We start from the raw sequence: 21,148 nt of genomic DNA, 5'->3' as shown, positions 1-21,148 counted from the left end.
ATCTGTGGGGTGCACTCTGTGCCATATCCATGATCTGTGAGTACCAGGTTTGCCTGTCCCACTGCGGTGCGACCAGTATCAGGGTCATGTTGCTCGTTAGGCACTTGCTGAGTATCCTGTGCATCAGCGGTATCGGGAGAAAAGCGTAAGCAAATGTCCTCAACCAGTCTATCCATAGGTAATTCCCCAGGGACCTCTCCCTGGGCAGCCTGGATGCAAAGTTTCAGCATTTTGGCGTGTTGCAAATAGGTCCACCGACTGTGTCCCCCACCTGTCGAACAGCCTCCTTGTTTCTTGTGCATGGAGCTCCCACTCATGGGATGCCGATGATGTCGGTCTGCTGAGCCAATCTGCTTCTACATTGTCCTTCCCTGGTAGATGTATGGCTAGTAGGTCTATCTTGAGTGGGATGGCCCATCTCCATATCTCCTGCGCTAGCTTTGAAAGCGGGGCTGATGGTGTCCCACCCTGCTTGTTGATGTAGAACATCGCTGTTGTGTTGTCCGTTTGGATCAACACTCTGGTTGTACAGCTTTGTCTGGAAGGCTTTTATAGCGAGGAAAACCGGTCTTCAACTCCAGGTAATTGATGTGTCTGACTGCATCTGCTGGTGTCCACAGACAACTCTAAGTTACTCCATGTGAGCTCCCCATCCTTTCTGGGATGAGTCTATGGTGATGGTCACTGTTGGCGTTGGTGGCGTCAGAGGCTTCCCCCTTGTTATGCTGCCCCTGTTCCAATGTTCCCCCTGTTCCACCATGCCATCTCTTTCTGCACAGAGTGTGTTACAACCACAAGATCCTCCCAACGACCTGTAGCTTGTGACCATTGCTCCTGTAGCCATTCCTGTAAGGCACAACCAAACTAGGAACGATCTGCCCTCAGTGATACATATTAGCAGCTCACAAGGAGTCCAATGGTTTTAAATTTGCAACATTGAGCTCACCACAAAGCACAGTCAGACCACATGTAAAAAAATACACATTTTTATTTTCTTTTTCGTGTATATTTCCGTAGTGCATCAGCAATTAAATAACAGTAAAATTGGTAACAATCACATTTAACAAAACTCCATATTAGCCCACATCACCCTCGTTCGGTTGTTCATTTCTTCCCCTGCTGTCTGCCCTGCATCTTGTACAGGGGGCCTCATTTTTTATTGGTCGCCATTCCTGTAAGGGTCTCATGTGTATCCGTACATTTGGCACTAGGTTTATGCATGACGCCATCATGCCCATGATCTTGCTCGCTGTCCTCACGGTCAGAGCTTGCCCCTTCTGGTAGAGCTGCGTCTCCTTCACCAGTGCTACTGTTCTCTTCTCGCTCGGGAACACCTTGCTTTGTAAGGTGTCGATCTGTGCTCCCAGGAAGATTATTTGTTCTGGTTCCATTGAGGATTTCCCCCAGTGGATGGAGAATCCCAAGTTGTGTGTTCGTCACTCTCTGTGCGTGCTGCTTGCACGTTCTGTATGAGCTTGCTTTTATTAGCCAGTCGTCCAGGTAAGGGTATATGTGTATTCACTCCCTTCGTAGGTGTGCTGCGACTGTTGCGAGACACTTTGTGAAGACCCTTGGTGCCGATTTGAGGCCGAACCCCAGGGTTGTGAACTGGTAGTGGTCTTCTCCGATGAATCGGAGCAAATGCTTGTGCCCATGTTCATTGGGATGTGCAGGTAGGCATCCTTGAGGTCTATGGTGACCATGAAGTCCACGCCTTGCAATTGAGGAAGTACCTCTTGTAGGGATGTCATTTTGAACTTTAGCGTTCTTATTTAATCAGTGACCTGCCTGTCCTCCCATTTACATTCCTTTCCTACTCCGCTAGTTCATTATTCTGCTTAGCGCCGGGAAACCCTTTTTTGGGCATCTGTCGCGCTCTATAAGCCAAATAAATAATCTGTTGAAGAATCATAGGTCCAGGATGGGTCTCATCGTTAAGTCTACCTTTGGTACCAGGAAGTATGTAGAGTACACACCCTTGTTCCTTTCTCTGTAAGGCAATGGTTCTATGGCCTGCTTTTGCTTCCTCTTGAAGGAGCTCTAACTCTTTCCTTGCTAGCGCCCTTCTTTTCGGCTGTGCTTGTTGGTTTCCCTTCCAATTCTATGCAGTACCCGAACTGTATGATGTGGAGTACCCATTTGTCGGAAGTTATGCTCTTCCACTCCTGGAAGAAGTGCTTTAGTCTTCCTCCCGCTGGTCTTACATGCTCACAGGTGTTTAATTTGTGTAACTCCTGTCTGTTGTGTTTGTGCTCCACCCTTGCTTGGGGGGGGGGGGGGGGGGTGAGGGAACGGGACGTCGGAGTCCGAACACACTTCGACCTTTTTATGGCAACGCTTACCGGAATCCAAGGGCAAAGACTTGGAGTTCGAGGAGCGACGTCTCCGGTCCCGGGAGCAGCCCCTAGACTAGAAGCGGAGACGTGATGAAAGCTGGACCTCCAGCAGTCTCAAAATAGTGGTCAAAAATAGACCAAGGAACATGCTCAATCCGGATCTGCGCTTACTGGCTCCGAAAAAGAAAGAACTGACGTCAGCGCGCATGGGTGGCGCCCAAGTAATCTCCGTGACGTCATCTCATCGCTGACGACACCAGTGACAGACGCAGAGCAGCAGGACGCCACCTACTGACGCACAAGGTACTGCTAAGCGAACTTTTCCGGATCCAGTCTTACACCTGGGGATATTCTAAGGTAAGGAATCTATCACTAACATGTCTCAGATAGCTAAATACAATGGTCAAGGTTTGCACATCGGAGCATTTTGAACTTGTAAAGACATGCTGTATGGGTTTTTCCGGGTATAGGAGACTGCGTGGGTTTGATATTGCTGTGGGAAAGGTTTGTTTTAATATCATGGAAATAAAATGTGAAAACCAACCCAGCAGCCAAAGGATCACACACTACCAAAAAACTGCTCCACACACTGACCTGTAAGACCAGCCCCTCGGACACTACCCAATTGCCTTATAGACTAGTACGATTCAGAACACAAGGACATCCTCTACTATAGCTACACATTTGCTTCTGTCTCAAATAAATACCATGTACATTATAAAAAAAATCTGGCAAGTTGATTTACACCCTCATTTTTTAGTGGTTGGCAAACTTACTGTTTATCATTGCACATTTATACACAAGCGAGATACTAGTCTCCTCCAACTACAATCCCTGGAACCTCCAACCAATTCTGAAATAAAAATGGGACATACGTACTGGTGACTGCAGTTTCAACCAGAGGCTGGCTTTCACCGTTTTTGCCTTGAGCATAGACGCTCACCACATATTCCACTGTCGGCTCCAACCCTTCAATGGTCATTTCAGTTTGATCTAGATAAAATACAAATCAACATGCCACAATTTTACATATTTATTGGCACAAGCACAGAATATTAGTTACATTCAACAATTACACCTGGCAAGCCAAATTGGAACGAGCACATGTGTATATCAGTTAAAAATAATGCAGAGTATAAATCCAAGATCAGTGCTGCAGCAAGTTGTGAGGCAGAGCAAGCGCTTCAGATGCATTTTAAGGGTTAGGTCGAAGCCATATTTTGCAAAATATTACAAAAATGTACTTTCAACCAACAAGTCACCGGGGTGATCTATATACCCTGATGGGCTGTTTTCCACAGGAAAAATGGTCCGTAGAAAGAGCACGAGAGATGCCATTCACTGGCAGAAGGGGGTGGATGGTTGCAGTGGGTTAAAACTAGGCAGGGTGGAGTTCAAACACTTCTAATAGGGGAGGGAAGAGGTGGTTTTAACCCACGACTATTAATATATACCAAGCATATACATTCTCCGTTTTACCAACTCACCAGGGAAAATTAACTCTCCCAGTTCAGTCAACAGCAACATGAAGGCAATTGCCTTCAGGCTTTCCCCAACAAAAAATAAATAAACACCCTCTTATTTGAGAGGGCAATTAAAACACTGTTTCAGCTATGATGTATATGGTCCCTCAATCATGAGTCAACTCACCAACCCAACCACAATGGTTATGGTCTTGCATAAAGATGAGTTCTTGTATCCATTTTGGGCCAAATTAAGAGGAGACAAACCGTGATGAGGCTCAGTTTTGGCCGCTGCATTACAATACAGGCGGTCGAAACTGAAATGGGCTGGTCATTCCGGCTGGATTCTGAGGGGCTCAAGGAGCCAGCTGGTCAGTCTGAGACCGGCACATAATCCCTACGAACTGTGTTTCTGCTGTAGGGATTGCGTTACCGGTTTCCGACAGGCTTTCCGACATGTAAAGCCTGTCGGAAAGTGACTTTAGGTGCCTGTAGCAGGGCCCCCCCCCCTTCTGCGGCAGCCTACGGTTTGGGGCAGAGGGGCACCTATCGTGTCCCCTAATGAATCCATGCACCGTGTGGCAGGCACCATGAGGTGCAGGGATTCACACAGACTCCCATTTGACTATGAGGAGCTTGTGCTATGGCCGGTTTACAGCTGCAGTACAAGCACTCATAGGGAAATGAGTATGAGAAGCTTCAAACCCTCACTTTTAGAGCTTGTCCCATGCAACCAGTAGGGTAACCTAATGATCCATTATTATAATGCTAAAACAAAGTGTGTGCATCCATGGCTTTTTCTCAAATTAGAAATCCCACATAAATGCAAGTATCTGCTGGAAGTTTGGAACTCACTGCAAGTTTGGAAGCTCTTACCTGGGGGTACAATATGTGACACAGTAGGGCCCACACCACTTTTGGGGGCACTGGTGACTCTGTAACCGGTAACTGGAGTAGAGGAAGGCATCCAACGGACTTGAATGCTGTGGTCTTGAACATCGGTCACTTGCAACTGAGTTGGTTTATCCACCACTGCAAAAAGGAAAGTTACAATTGTAACATAACAGAAGAGTTGTGGGTTTTGTGCAGATTACCCGGCATGCTCTGTAGTCCGCACCTGTTTTGTGTGTTACAGCGACTGGCTTGCTGGAAGCAGGGCTATCTCCTCGTCCCGTTACAGCATACACAGTGATTATGTATTCCGTTCCAGGCTTCAGGCCACGGATGGGGGCATCAGACCGGTCACCAGGTACAGTGAATTCCTGTACTGGAGTCTCACCTCCTACGAGGAGAAAAAAAGATTTAGAATAATGCTCCTCATTCGCAGTTTCAGCTTAGCAATAAAACCCTTTCAGGCACGGATTTAAAGTCTTGCTAGCATAGTAAAACTTAAAGCATAATTCTAAAAAGCTTGATTAATACATAGGGCAGCAATGTTAATTTAATGGTCATCGCTCAACGTGGTATACAGGTCAGAAAATGTACTCTTATTAATAATTCCACAGATCTACCATGTTCTTCCATGATAATTTTGTGCAACAATTAGAACCGTATTTTTCCCCAGGCAGAATTTTAGTATCTTCTGCTAAAGAGTTAAAGCAAATTGAACTTCTGCTACCAATACATAAATGAGGGACAGCTGCGATTCCAGCTTTGCAGCCTGCTCACTCAGTATCAGAATGCAGTTTACCACGAATTGCTCTGCAGAATACAGGAAAAGAAGAAAAAAAGTGATGTAGAAAAGCGGGAACTACTGGTTAATTATCCCTTTAGAAAAAGGAGATCCAAAGGATGGTTATTGTGGGTTTTGTTTGCCACTCCTAGAAGTCTCTAAACTCACCTTTTATAAACCAGTGAAAAAGGGCAACAAACTTTAATGAAATATGCAGCCAAAAGTGCTGATTTATGGACCTGAAACCCGCTCATTTTCCTTCCTCTACATTTTTTGTGTTGACCGACTAGACTCACAGGCCTTAACTAAAGCTATTGTTCCATCATGCCCACTCCAACTGGTAAGCCCCACATGGTAGTTTGGTCATTCAGTTTTTAAAGGTTAGTTCTAGCTGTATAGTATTACCTGTTTCGGTATATGTTATGCGATAGTATCGGACACCGACAGGAGGGGCATCCCAGCTGATACTCAACGAGGTGGGTGTGGAGGAAGTGACTTCCAGGTTAGTCGGTGTATCAGAAACTGTCAGAAATGAAAGAAAAATTGAGGGGTTAATCATTTAGAAGGCAATTATTCTATCCTAACTTTCATGAACCATACTGGACCAGGATCCTCAAAAGTACAATTCCAAAACAGAACTATATTTGGCTGTAATAATTCATAGCTTCTGCATCTAGGCTCAAAAGGCAAGTTCCCTTACCAATGGCTCCCGCCAAATACAAACATTCAATCAAAGACCAGGTGACCACGCAGGTCAACATACCTGTTGTCTGTTGTCCCACAAGAGGCATGCTCTCCTGTCTGCCGTTTACAGCAAAAATGCTGACCACATACTCTGTGCCCGGGGCCAGGTTGGTGAGTGTAAGGGAGTTGCGAGAGGGTGGCACTCGCTCCTCCTTTGGCCGGCCTCCACCAATCTCAGGATAGTACTGGATTTTGTAGCCTGTTACAGTTGCTCGTGGAGCCATCCAATAAACAGTGAAAGAGCTGGATGTGATATCAGAGAAGTCTAGACCAGTTGGTGAGTCGAGACCTGTTTAAAAGAGGGCATTTTACCAATCATTCTGGAATAATTCAGAAGATACCATAATACTTTACATTTAAAATGTATTAAAAGTTCTGGAAAGGGTGCCCCTGAATAGCTTTAGACTGTTAAATCCAGTAATAATCCACTGACATTTTAAGATTTTTTTTTTTAATTAATTTAAGTTTTTAAAATGAGGATTACCAGAAAAGAAGTGTTAATCTTGCATAACGTGGCATTGACTTTCTACATCTAAATAGGAACCAACTTCAATTAAACCATTGCACTGCACTCTCCCTAGTAACATCACCCCAAACTCTGATGCATCAAACAACTAGATTTAAATGACAACTAGCTACCTCTGCATCACTTCTCTTTCTGACCAAGTAAACTATTAACCAATTGTATCTTCAAATTAAAGTCCATAAAGACTCACTATGCATGAACAATTTAATTACACTATGGAATAGAAATGGATAACAGTCAGTGAATAGCCTTCTATACCCCACACCTCCAAAATCTTCACCCAAACTCCGATTTGGTATTATGTTCCCATCACCTCAACACTTACCTGTCCTTTGCACTCCGGCGAGAGGTGTGCTTTCCCGTTCCTCATACACAGCAAACACACTGACTACATATTCAGTGCCAGGCAGGAGGTCTGCAAAAAAAAAAAAAATTTTAAATTAAGATTTACAAAAGTCCATCTCAGCAACTGGTATAGGAATAGGTCTCCTTATGCAGCCAACTCTACAGAAATTCTTAACTAATCAATCAGTGCCATCAAGCATTTCATATACCTAAAGAGGTCACCAATACTGCTTTTGTGGAACAAGTCTGGCTGTACGTCAATTGTGTTTTAGAGCCTAATCTCACTCAAATCTTTTTACTAGACTTTGGAACTGGGGAACTGTGGAGGTGAGATGGCTGCATATTTTCCCAACTCTTCACTACTGGAAGACTGTTACATCCATGCATAAACAAACATTATCTTTTCATAGAGTCAGATTGGCCTATTGCTTGAAGGGATGGGGTAGGTAGCAGTGGATGGGGTAACACCTTCCGAGCAAGCACAGTGAAGGCAAATTGACACTGAAGGCAGTGAGCATAGCAGGTGTCTAGTCCTATAAAATGGTACATTCCTGGAAGGTCCCCTGTGGCGTTTCCCCCATACCAGCACCTAAAGCTCACATTCATAAATATAGATTGAAACTCATCTCGCTAGACCAATTTTTTTTTCTTGCAGGCCGCTTCTCCTTACTTGTCAACACCACCATGTTGTCGGATGGTGAAATAGTTAGCTCCGTGGCATCTTCCTCATTCTTGGATGGAGCATAGCGTACCAGGAAGCTAGAAAGCACCATGCTGGGTGGAGCAGACCAGGTGACACGCATAGAGTCTGGGCCCACGTTGGTAAAGCGAAGATCCGTGGCAGGTGGGACAGCTGGAGTTAAGACAGTGAAACAAGTGAGATGAATGGACACAAGACAATTCCAGACTAGGAAGAAAGAGGCCAGGCGAGCAGTCATGAAACGAACCATGCACAACAGATAACTGGAATCCATGCAGAAACCTGCAAATGGTAGGAATGTGATGACTTTACCTGAACACCCACATCTCAAAAATTGGGCCACCATTTCAGATCTTTGAACAACAAGCTTAACCCTACTTTTTCATGAAGGATGAAACACCCCACATTTCAGGTTTTTATAAGATCTTTTAATAACCTTTTCACTTTTAAGAATGGTTGAGAAAGACTGCATGCAAAGTTTATGGAATATAGGTCCAGTTCACACTGCCCTCATACCCCAAAGGCCTCTGATCATGCAATGCAGATAGCCTTCCCCTGTGAAACATGCATGCCACTAGCCAGTGCGCTTCATTTGTAGTAGAAAGGAACATGGGACCATCAGAGGCCAAACAGAGTTCTATGAAAATGGGGGCTTGAATCCAAGGGTACACTATTTCCCACATGATTACAATTATAGCACTCTTTAATAAAGGTTAGGACATAATTTGTTAACTTTAGAGTGAATAGTCTTAAACACAAAGAAAATTAGCCCTCTGGTAGATTTGGCTAGTGACAAGCAGGCATCACGACCAGTTGTGAACCCAGATGCTTTCTAAATTCACCAGTTTGTTGTGTCAGCGTGGTAGGGGCACTCTCTCCGCCGCTAACAAGAGTGATCACGCTGATGTCATAGTCAATGCCCGGCTCCAACCCAGAGACCTTGTAGTATCCTTCCGTGGGGCCAACAAAATCTTCATAGATTGGTACAGACTCCCCAGCTGCTACTACTGTGACGCGGTAACCAATAATGGTAGCGCCCTTCAGTGGCGTCCACCGCAGATCGATGCTCGTGTCGGTTACATCAACAAAGTTTAGATCAGTGAGCGATGGCACCTCTATTGGTTTAGAAGCAAAAACAGAAAAGCAAGGAGGTGGGAGAAATGTAAATGAACAGAAGCAGCGATCATCAGATTACATGGATTGCAAATTGATGGCAGGTTAATAAAAGCAACAATTAATATGCAAGACTCAAAATTAAGGTTAGATGCTCAAGCTGTACCATGTTACCGAATAACAAAAAGCTAAAGGTTCAAGTGGATGCCCATTTTGAGTTTAAGTATCTAATAAGAATTTAGGTGCTGGCAATCACTAGGTCTCAATGGGCATGATTAATTGAAACCGAGCAAAACAAGCCAGCAGCACTACAAGACCATGCTAATGGCAAATTGTGCTCCATACAAAAGCCACCAAGACCAACTGATGCTGTTATTACAGCCACTGACATAGCTCAAAGGACTATATAGGGGGAACAAATAAAAGCCCAGAAAAGTTCATGCTTGAAATACAATATTTTAAGTCCCTGAACACATGTACTATGGATCTCATGTGGAGAAGTGTGGCTCAATGGTTAGAGCGGCAGACCCTGATGCAGAGGTCTGGCCCGGGACCAGGGTTCAATTCCTGCCTCGGCAGGTCTTGGGCTCAATTTCCTCGGATGTGATAATTCTCGCCTCTGTCTATTCTAATCTGGGTCCCACTCTGCAACTCTGGGCAATAGCTTGCTTAATCTCCACAACGGCCCCAACAGCGCTGGTATGCTGGCTTCACCTTGGGGTGCCCAAGGGTGGAAATTTCACAGGGAAAAGTCAGGAAGGGCGCCACAGTGTTAGGAGTACAGCGCCAAGACGCATCAGGGTGTAAGTGCGCTATACAAGTACGAATTCATTCATTCAAGCCCATCCCTGAAGAGGTGCGACTTCCGTAGCAATATATTGGTATGTCGAACCATTTCCTCCCACGTTTAACCTGCCCATCTGTAACTCCAGTCTCCCACCTACAGTATCAACACTGGTTTGTCATGGTACTTTTAAGTAAGTCCCCAAAAATATGCTACATTGAGCTTTCACCAGAACACACCATAGTCCAACAAGATAGTTTCTCTAAATTTATACACAGCACATTATCTGTGGTAAATCTTCCCTTGAACCAACAAATTTGCTTAACTTGCCAGATGAATCCCAGCTTTTTCTCCAAGGGAGAACAAGATACCTAGTGTCTGCAAAAGTATCCATCCAAGCCCTATCCCCAACCAGCACTGCCCCTCTTCTCCCAATAAGGCTATCTTCATTAAGCTTGCCCATCTACCTAAAGAGGTACACAAACAAGGGTCAGTCACCAGAAGCATTCGCAAAGGGCCTTTACTCATGGAAAACGGATTCGCAGTCTTTCCCCCTCCCCAGCCTCATCTCTCATCCAATAGCACTTCTTGGCCTCCTTAGGACAGCTAAATTTAGCAAGCATACTAGTATTACTGCTTAGCATATGGTTTCATAATGGAGCAGCTGGAGCACAGCACTGCATTTACAAGCTACCAAATTAAAGTATCGCAGAAAGACCATAAGCAAGGTTCACTTCCTAGGATGTTGGGGAGGAGTTAACTGTTGTAACCCAGACTACCTATTCAGTTTGGAATGCAGCTGCACGTTACGGAAAATATTCTATTCAATCCACCAGTATTAAAAATATATATATATACTAAATTGGAATGATCCTAAAACAATGAACCCAACCTGTGAAGCATAACCATATCAACGAAAGAAGGAAAAATTAATGACATTCCAAACCTCTTTGGGCTCCTGATCCCTCTAAAAGGACAGGTATTTACCACAATTGGGAGAAAAGTAAAAAGACCCCAAAACATTAAAAGAGCACATTACCACACAAAGGAAGTGAACACTCAGCTAATGATCTTTAATAGCACACCCAATTATACTGAAACCCACAGCATTCAGGCCCCTCCAAAATCGGTTAGGAGCATAAAGATAGTGATTTTGCAGTAAACACTCGACGTCTTGTTTTTGTGGAAGTGGATTCATCGACATAATTTGAAACTACGTATGGCTTCCTCCCCTGCACCTTACACATTTTTGTATTCAAGGCTCTCCTTGGCACCCATCTGTTTGGTGGACATGAAGCTTCAGAGGTTACAAACAACGGGGAAAAAACTCCTTAGGAAAACAGACAGAATAGCAAGCAACTTCTGTGACTGAAACATGTATCCTGGAACCAATGGCTGTTGTGCTACAGTCATGTGTTCTGTTGGTGCAACTTCTGTCATGTTTCACTCAGAAGGAGGATGGAGACTCATCACTGGCTCAAGAAAGCGCTTGCATATATCCCCTGACTTAAAAGCCCTGAACTGGCTGCCTTTTGAAGCCAGAGTTCAGCTGAAAATTGCCTGTATGACACTCTGCCGTACACCACAAGTCACCCAACTACATCACTCACAAGCTGACTGTATCAGGAGGCTCAAGATCCAACAGAAGCACAAAAAACCTCCTCCTGAAACCTTGTAGATTCCGGAAGGAAAAAACATACAAACGCTCCAGCTCAGGAATGGCACCTAGGATCTGGAATGCACTCCCGCCAGAAACTAGGCTTATCCCCTCCACTGTTCTCTTCAAGAAAGAGGTAAAAGCTATCCTTATGGCTAAGTTCACCGAACATTATTGACATTACACAGCCCCTATATTATCGGCAACCTGAGTGTTTATCTGTGTTATACTCTTTTTTGATTGCTACTGGATCATAGTCATTGCACGGATTCTATATTATTGGTTTCCAGTTTGTTTATTAGGGTTTATACTATGACCTGATTGCTCTACTAATTTGCAATCCACTTATTTCTGACTACTATACTGTTTTCAACAGTGTGTTTACTCACCCGCTAGGGTGCTATAATCTTATTCGATCGGTACTGGAGCAAAGACATTGCACGGCTCCTATTTTTTGTTTCCTGATTGTTATTAGTGTGTATACTCTTATGCGATTGCTTCCCTACCTTGCAACCCACTCACTACCGAATATTATATTGTCTCCAAGAGTTTGTCTACCCTACCTCCTGTTTCTGTAAAGCGCTCTGATATCTGCAAGGATCTTGTTCGCGCTATATAAAACCTTAAAAATAAATAAATAAATAAATGGAGCAGAGGGAAAGAACAAGTGTTACTGATGCTCCAGGAGCCATTGAGAAAACCAACACCGCACACAACATGGGAGGAATGCTTGCAAATGGAAGCATTGGCAATCAGTCGGGCAGTATTCAAACGTCTTATTTTTCAGCCACTGCTCCATGTGAATGAACACAGAATATAAATTCACAATTCCACATATGCAGTTCTCATCTTGTAGAAATGCTGCTTACAAATGTATTAAGGCTGCTGTTTCCACTGTTGTGCAGGGGACAGTGCTTGTAAGGGGAATGGGATGGTTGATCATACCGGAAGAGACTCTTCATTTACCTTGTGTGATTGTCTTCCAGATGGGCTCACTCTCCTGCTCATCTTTTACAGAATAAACACTGACATTGTATTGAACTCCAGGACTCAGGCTCTCAAAGATGCAGGAGGTCTGGCTCTCATCAACTTCTTCTTCCAGAAAGTAGCCTGGATGCCCCGCGGTAGGGGCAGTGGTGATGCGATATCCAGTTATGCCTATAGTACAGAGCACGTCAGTCACATAGCAAGCAATTAAAGCTAGTCTACTGCATTACCCTAGAGGCCATGTAAATTGGGGTAGTGTTAATATCTTGCACACACACGATTCATATTAAAATAGACGAAGGCAAAGTCCGCATTTAAACAAATATGCAAGCCACACATTTAATTATAGTCAGGCTACAAGAAATGTTTAGAATGAGCCAAATGATGCACATCCACCATGAGTAACAAAAGAACAAAATACACAAACACAGCAAATTAAAGAAAATAAACCAAAGTAAGCCATTCAACAACCTGCAACAAACACTTGAAATGCCTACAAGCTTAAGAATGAGCAAGTGTAAGAAATCACTTAAGATTAAATGGAGATTCAAGTACATATTGTAAGTTTTCAATTGGGTTCTGAAATGACAAACTACAACCATTGGAAATATTCCTAGGTTAGTCATCTATTGAGGTGTTTGTGGTTCCCTGCATGACACCCAAATAGGCAATGAAGAAAGGAGATGTGCTCTGCAGAAAGCCCTACAGTGAAGAAGAACAGGTTCCTTAGAACAAACCGGTCATGACTTTTTGAAGGCGGGGAAGAAATGCCAGCTAACATCTTTACCTGGGGAGGGGCTTCTGTTCCAGGAAACGGTCAAGGTTGCAAAATCAGGGCTAGGTTCCAAGTGCAGATTGGTTGGTGGTGATATAGCTAGAACAGAGGAAAAAAGAATACAACATACACCTGACACTGTGTGCAATCACATTGGAAGCGTATGCTAAACATAATAAGCATTCCAAAACACTCAAACCATCTTCCATTTAAACTTAGCAAAATCTCCACAGAACAGAGGCAGTCACTTTTCATGCCACAGAGCTCGAACTACTGCCTGCATACGATTGCCTCTACCTGGCGGATAGCTTGGCAGTGCTGCACAAACCCCTACTTCCTAGAACTAGTTCAAAAGCCCTATACTGTGGGTGCTAGGGAGTTGTAGGAGAACCTTTGTCCTTGCTGGTGCTAGGCATGGCCTTGGAGTAAACATTACTGGATCACAAAGAAAACTGTTCCCAAAATAGACAATTCTGGGTAAACCAGTTCCACAGAGGAGTCACCTAAAACATGGTGGAATGTTGGCTAATATTTAAATGCTTTCAACACTTTCCAGAAATTTACCTAGTAAGCCGCCACCCTCTCCTCCCCACCCAAATATTGAAAGGAAACCTGCAAAAGTAGAGTTTTAAGGGGTTACTGGACTACTTAAAAGTTTGATTTTTTTAAAATATGTAGGCCATTATTTTTTAATGTTTAGATTTAATTGAATGATTTGGTAATTTTGAACGTTTCATGTATGCCTCCTGCCCTTAGACAATTTGGATAGAAGTTAGTCTATTGTATTTGTATTGCACAGGCGTGGTGGTGCTCAAGCACAACTGGTCAGGTAGCAAACTACCCCATAGAGCACTTTAGCTGGAATGGTGAATGCTTGTCTTAAGACCTATTTGCGTATTAATTTGAAAACATGGTGTTTTGTACACGCTTAATACACAATGGAAGCAGACACATGCCTGCACAAAGGTTCCATTAGACAGCCACTGTTGACTTTGATCATGACATAAGGGCAAGTCACACGATACGAAGTCTGCGAACACAATCGGTCAACTAGTATGTAATGGGATTTGGGTTTTATACATTTGCATATTGCTATAACATCAGTGAGACAGACTCATTAGGATAGTTGGCTAAATATTTATGCAGGCACCCCGCCCATCACTGTTTGTTAATCAAAATCAGATGTTTCAATCATGCTGCTCCTATATTGTCATATTTACCTGGCAGCCCCTACGTTTATACACCATTTTCTTTAGCGCTAAAACCCAGTTTCTGTGCAAGTGCGGACTGCCCGGATTCATTATTCCTTATATTTCTGATGGTGTCCTGATCCAGCCATATACCATGGAGCTCCATAGCTACCTTCAATTTCAAAGGAAATCAAATCACCTTCTCCAGGCCCCTTAAAATGCTCCTCGAATACTTCAGTGACAGAACAGCTCCATAATGTGAAAGAATGTACTTTGGGTAGTACTAGGCTGGGAGTTGTGCGCTTATGATGAGAAAACCATGATGGGCTGGGGAAGTGCGCTGTTATTTGCAACTTCTGAGGCGACAGGCACTCTAAGTTGGGGTTGTTTTAGACTCTTGATGCAGAGACCCAGGGAGGGTGGGAGTTATGGGATTTGCAACACTTGGTTATAGTATAAATTTACAGGATAATCAACACAGATTTATTTTCGCTGAGGGGTTAGGGAGCTGGAGGGCACGGACCAGGTGGTTTTGGTCACTGTCTGGCCGCAATGGCCTTCCCTGTGGCAGATGTGAACTCACATGACACCAATATATCTAGGCCAGGGGCTGTACTGAGAGAACTGAATGTTTGCTCGTGGAATGGTAATGGCTTGGGGAACAAAATTAAATGAACGCTAGTACTCCAGTACCTGTAGCAACATTCCTCAGATTGCAGGAAACATTTCCAGGGTAACCATTACAAAGACCTGGACCGCTTTGACTATAAATGACTGGCCCGCACTATTTACTCCACAAACTCCAGGGACAGGTATACTGGTTAGGAAGTCATTGACTCACTTTATTGTACACCTGGCACGACGGTCAAATAAAGCAAACGGAGAAAAAAAAAATTAATAATAATAGAGTGGCTATAGAGAAAGACCTAGCAGCCACAGACGACTGAGGTGGTGTCCCACCAGTGTCAATTACACCTCTGACAATAAGACCTATGGGCCTAGGCAGAGAACAAGGCACACAGTTATGCATTGGTGTCACAACAGACTTGATCAGCAAACTCCTGACCTGGCTTGAAAAAGAGGGACAAGGACAGTTCTTGGGTGAAGGGATTTCTAGATGAAGAGGGTACATTACAAACAACAAATATGGCCGTAGCAGACACCCTTGCAGCCTACTACAAGAGACTCTACACTCACATGGGAGCCCGAATAGGTGCAGTGAGGATCCCCTAAAAGACCTTGCGCTGCAGACACTCTTCGGTGATGCCAGGGAAGCCCTAAGGGTAGACGTGACAGGAGCTAGCAGCAGCTGCCCAAGACCGCCAACCTAGAAAGGCTGTGGGACCAAACTGCCTACCCATAAAGTTATTTAAGGCCCGGTGGAGAAGGTAGGCAAGCCCTTGCTCAAGAGGTTTGAGGAGACACGCAAAATTGGCTGCCTACCACAGACCAGCGAATAGATTAGATTGTGGTCATTCACAAGAAAGGAAAACCAGACGATTACAGCTCGTACTGCAGTGATCTTTTCTCAATGTGGAAGCAAAGGTGTTGGCAAAAACCCTCACAGCATGGGTAAGTAAAGTTATCACTACTATAGTACATCCAGACAAGTCTGGCTTTATGCCACATAGAAGCACTCGCCTCAATCCGGTCTTGAGTCTCTATGGCGTGCTCCACATGACAGGAATGGACTCGGGCATACCAAGTTGTGCTAATGGCTCTGGACGCAAAAAAATGTCGTTCAACAGACTAGAATGGCTCTTCACCACCCCGACCAGACTAGGTTTTGGGCCGAAATTCTGCGGGTGGATTAGACTTCTATATCAGACCCCACAGGCTAGGGTGTGGGTTAACGGGACTCTCCCTGGCCTTCGCTCTGCAGACGTGAAACCAGCAGGGATGTCCACTCGCCCATGATTTTTTCCCTTGGCACTTGAACCGCTCGCAACCTGGATCCATCAGGATCTGCTCATATGTAGAATCGGGATGGATGGATGGAGCAAGTCTCCCTTTACGCCGAAAGCATCCTCTTATAGGTCACAAAACCCTACTTCAAATAGCCAGAATCCTGACAATCTGATCTTTTCAGTAGCTGCTATAGAAACAAATAGGGTCAAGTCCATAACTTTTCCCTTAATGGAACCTGCGCAGACACTAGTTTGTGACCGGGAGGGGGGGGGGGGGGGGGGGGGGGGGGGGGGGGTCCAAAACTTGGGTATCTAAGTTACCAGCAACCTGCATGAGTTTCTGCCTAGAAACATTTTACCCTAATTAGACTTGGACAATCTAGTACACTGGTGGACCCTACCATTATTTCTAATGGGCAGAGCTGGTGTTTAAAAAATGACCCTCCAGCGCCTCATACGTGCTCCACACTGCACTGTTCCAAATCCCTCGGGATTACTTCAAAGTAAACTATGTTTGCTCTACTGGAGCAGAGGGACCTCACATATAGCCCTGGGTAAATTGCACAGGGGAGTGTACGATAAAGGACTAGCAATCCCAGATATTAGGAAATACTATTGGGTGTCACGGCTATTCGTGATTAACGATTGGGTCTTCTCGGATAGGTGGGAACCGGCCAACTGTATTGACGGGTGCGATGGATCGCAGGGATTACAAGGAGATACTCTACTGTAAGAGGAGGGGGAATGCTGCCACCACACACTGGGACGGTAATGCAGGCATGGAGGGAAGCCAGACAATACTTGGGTTGGAACCATAAACTCACAGCCTTAACTCCAATGTGGTACAGTGACTTACTCAGAGAAGTTAATACCCTAGAGGGCTTCGCCAAGTGGGGTACAATAGGTACAGAACATCTGGGAGATGTGTGGAGAGATCATCCCTTCATACAGTTTGAGGTTCTCAGACAGGAATTCGAGATGGCAGAGACCGGAGTAATATGGCCATCTCCAACTGGGGCATGCAATGAGGGAGAGCAGCTGCTGAGGGGTTTCCTCTGGAAGATAGTTTGTCTGGTATGTGGTCTGTGGGCAAAGTGATCTCCACAATCTATAGAAAACTGGTTAACATCTTTGACCTACTGGACCCCCTAAGAAGTGACTGGACTGATATACAACTGGCTCCTACATTAAATAGGTAGGGCTGAAACCCCATTGTGCCTCAGTGGGTGCAATCAAGAACCCAGCTTTTACATTCTCTGGACCAGCCCAGTGATTCAAGCGTTTGGTCGCCAAGTGACATGTTCATGTCGTGTCCAGAGTCATGTCATGTCCAGAGTCATTTATGGAAGGGTGCTACCACTTACAGTATAAGGGAAGGAAAACTGGCCTAAGTGCCAAAAAATTAGGTTAACTATGCTGACTGAGGTGGCAAAGCACATTATAGCAAGATGGTGGGGTCTAGCCATCAGAGCATTGTGGAGTAGGAATCAGATCTTGACGGGTGGAAGAGGTGATCTACCAGAGCCGTGGCAGCCCCCCAAAAAATAGAAAAAGTGTGGGGGGCCTGGAAAGGATTTAGGGCTACCGACAGGGGGCTTTGCTAGAGAGGAAAGGGATAGATATTGCCTTTGTAGTGTTGTACACACTGACAATCCGATGTGAAGTACTACACTGTAAAACCTGACAGTAATCCGCCATTTTCATTTTAGCCCTTGAATTACCCCCACTCCAATTAGACCAACCTGGCCTAATATACCAGGCCACTTCTCGCAACAGAAACACAAGGAAACCCAGACTGGTTTTGATCTATTTGGGCCTGGTCTGACCAGCCTAGATTCTACAGCAAAGAACACATGGGTGGACATACCAGTGGCACTTAGAATCCTAAAGTGGGTGGGTGAAGGAGTCGAAAAGGGAGGATGGCTGGTGCAAAAAAAAAAAAAAACAATTGGTGGAACGTCTAAAAATATCAGCAATGTGGGAGATGGGGGCCCACCAAATCCATACAAGTACCCTCAGAACGCACCATAGGACACTATAGGAAGAGGTTGGGAAAACTAATAGGCGACCAGTTTCATGAGGATGTTCTAGCTTGCGGTCAATCCTTACAAGTGAATGAGGCCTTCATGTGGCCCATTTTGTTACATACCAGGCTAGTCAAAACGGTCAAGATACATTAAGATATAAAGTGCCCTATACACCCAAGTTGGTGGGGGAGGGGGAGTTGAGGGAAGATTTTATAAAGCCATTTTAGAACATGCAGCCAATTTACTACAGCTCTTAAGAGATAAATGGGAGCAGGACCTATGCAGAGTGTCCAATGAGAAAGGATAGCGACTGCTGCAGTAGCCACATAATTCCTATAGTGTTCAATTTAACATTCTGAAATTCAATATCCTGCACAATGCTTACTTGCCACTACTCAGAATCAGAGAAATATACCTATACAGCGAGGCAATATATCCCAAATGTCAGCAAGTATGCATACTTTAACCACATGCTAAAAACACGGTGAGGGAATACTTGAATTAATCTCTGCCACTGGCAATCGCTCGGGTTGCATCCCAATCCCCAATTTTAGCCCACCATGCGACCTCAGTTTGGATCCTGCCATATGCAAATCAGTTGTGACTCCCAAACCTACCCAGGGCAGAGTAACGCCTTGCGTGGCTTGGCAGACTTTAGTGTAGCGCCGCCCTTGCGTGACGCAAGGGCGACAACACTGATAAGTATGCCCCAGAATGATTAAGCATTAAACTCTGTGGATGGTTGGGTAAAGTGTGCAAGGGCATTGTGGTCTTTTTTCAACATGTACATGTCTGGCAGACAACATGACTCATTACTTCAAGCATGCTGCTGCACATACATGCGTTAGAAAGGTGTGAAAATAGACATGGTCACATAAGCAAGATTACCAAGTCTATTCAAGGGCCATGATTGAAACATGGTTTACATATTTTATGGCTGTTAAAAAGGGACAACAATAGCAGACCCCCCCCCCCCCCCCCCCCCTCCTCCCCACCCGCAAAACAGATGTAAGGCTTGTATAATTTTGCAGTTTACAGGGCATGCTAAATTCAGCTTAATATTTTAGCTTTGATCTGTTGAAGAATAGCTTCACCTATCAAATCACCAATGTTCTACAGATTTAGAATTTGCAGTGCTTAAAAAACAAAAAAACCCACAAAATAAAAATTAAAAAAATTGCACTACATAATGGTCAAAAGTTGGAATAAAAATAAATAAAAAAGTGATGATCATGAGACCTGACAATAGAAGATACCAGCTCTTCCTATTCTAAAAAGGTTTGACGTACGTGTCACTACAGTCCTGGTGATGGGAGCCTCACTCTCGCTGCCATCCGTCAGAATAGAAACACTGTAGGTGTACTCCACACCAGGAGTCAGGCCAGATATCACGATGCTGCCAGATTCAGAGATGACCTCCCGTGGCGCTTCGCCTCCTTGGCTGGGCCGGACATCCAACTGTAAAAGCAACACCCCGAAATGATCCACAGACCCATGCATAATAAGGTCTCAATAGGCAAATCAATAGCCAGGCCAGCAGAGGTGGGCACAAACAAAGTGGAGCTCACAGCATGCAATTTAAATATGTAAACATGGTTGCATTTTACTATATTTAGCATTACAATTAAGGATGCCTTTGCTTTACAACGATTTACCCTGCAGACCAAATTGTCACTTCAAAATGCTAGTGAATATCCAACATTCCACAAAGCAAGCAAACACAGTTTTTTTGGCCCATTACCAATGGCACCAACATCTGCACTACTTTAAAAACTTATTTCAATATACATGAAATTCATAAAAATTACGAATACACATTTGGGCCAACTGGTCCGCACAACATTCGAAAGCACATTCTAAGTCCAATTGCAAACACCTAGCGTTCAATCTGATGGTGTAAACGAGAATTCTCTTTAACTCACCTTGAACCCAATCCTGGGAACTGGGGTCCATGTAACAACAATGGTGGTCTCAGTCACTTCGGTGTTATATTGCGGAATTGATCCTACAGGAAGCACTGCAAGTAGGAATACACACAAAGTGAGAACAGATACTGGAGAGCTTATGTAGCCCACCTAAACAGGAGCATGTCAAAGGTCTAAAACAAACAGAGCCATGAAAATAGGGCAGCAAGTAGGGCAACTTGAACTGCCAATTAAAGTTGAAGTCCATGTAGGATATGGTTAGAAGGGGGCGTGAATGGACTTGTGCGGTTTTAGAAGTCTAAACTCTGTAGCACGTATTGGATATACTTAATTAGCAATTCAAAATTTAGTTGTGTTTAAAGTGTTGAAACTATATATTCAAACCTAATTTCTACTTCGGTATGAAAGAAACCATCACTTTCAGGAAACAAATATCAAACCTTTGCATTGTGAACAAAAAATTGGTCACATCTTGCCACAAGTCACACTGAAGAGCATTGATCTACCCTTGGAGTTCCACTGCTGCCCAAAGCGATTTATAAATGTGTTATTTTAACTAGTAATACAATGCCGAACTAAACAGCAACAACCTTCCAAAAGGAAAGCGCTCAGTGTCACCTGCCTATGGTAGATAGGAGCGCTCAGCGTCTCTAATAAGGGATGGGTCTCTCGGCTGGGGAAAGACAGCATGAATTGACAAATGATCTGATGAAAACATACATATAGGTGCATACAGACTAAAGGGAAACAATTGGTGAACATAGAATATATAATACTTCATTAGTCTTTGAATATATATATATATATATATATATATATATATATATAAATAATTTCAAAAAGGAAAAAGTTCTATTTTTTGGGATATATAAGGTGCAAATATACAATATTTACAAACATTAATACTCAATTGGACCTGGCACAATGATCAAAAGGTGTACATACCTATATATTTACAATAAGTGAACAAAATCTTCTTCCCCCGTTGGCCAAAGAC

General features: G+C 44.0%; 1 protein-coding gene across 8 annotated transcripts in view; it reads right to left on the bottom strand.

Moving 5' to 3' along the window:
* FN1 (fibronectin 1) overlaps positions 1-21,148 on the bottom strand; it is a 160,988-nt gene that overhangs the window by 64,762 nt on the left and 75,078 nt on the right. For 5 of the 8 annotated variants that reach the window (XM_086956347.1, XM_086956348.1, XM_086956350.1 and 2 more), the window contains 12 exons: positions 20,149-20,243; positions 19,516-19,684; positions 13,115-13,201; positions 12,307-12,498; positions 8,629-8,901; positions 7,757-7,939; positions 7,067-7,156; positions 6,235-6,504; positions 5,877-5,993; positions 4,917-5,081; positions 4,676-4,831; positions 3,216-3,329 (listed from right to left, as the gene is read on the bottom strand). In XM_086956347.1, coding sequence (XP_086812473.1) covers positions 3,216-3,329; positions 4,676-4,831; positions 4,917-5,081; positions 5,877-5,993; positions 6,235-6,504; positions 7,067-7,156; positions 7,757-7,939; positions 8,629-8,901; positions 12,307-12,498; positions 13,115-13,201; positions 19,516-19,684; positions 20,149-20,243 — 1,911 coding nt within the window. The remainder of the gene's footprint in view (positions 1-3,215; positions 3,330-4,675; positions 4,832-4,916; positions 5,082-5,876; positions 5,994-6,234; positions 6,505-7,066; positions 7,157-7,756; positions 7,940-8,628; positions 8,902-12,306; positions 12,499-13,114; positions 13,202-19,515; positions 19,685-20,148; positions 20,244-21,148) is intronic. The other 3 variants (XM_086956351.1, XM_086956353.1, XM_086956354.1) reach the window with 1 other exon arrangement.

The sequence above is a fragment of the Lissotriton vulgaris genome, chromosome 2_1, assembly GCF_964263255.1.
Source record: "Lissotriton vulgaris chromosome 2_1, aLisVul1.2, whole genome shotgun sequence".
In the NCBI taxonomy this organism is placed as follows: Eukaryota; Metazoa; Chordata; class Amphibia; order Caudata; family Salamandridae; genus Lissotriton; species Lissotriton vulgaris.
Note: the sequence above shows the minus strand (reverse complement) of the source record. Positions and strands in the feature narration are given on the sequence as shown.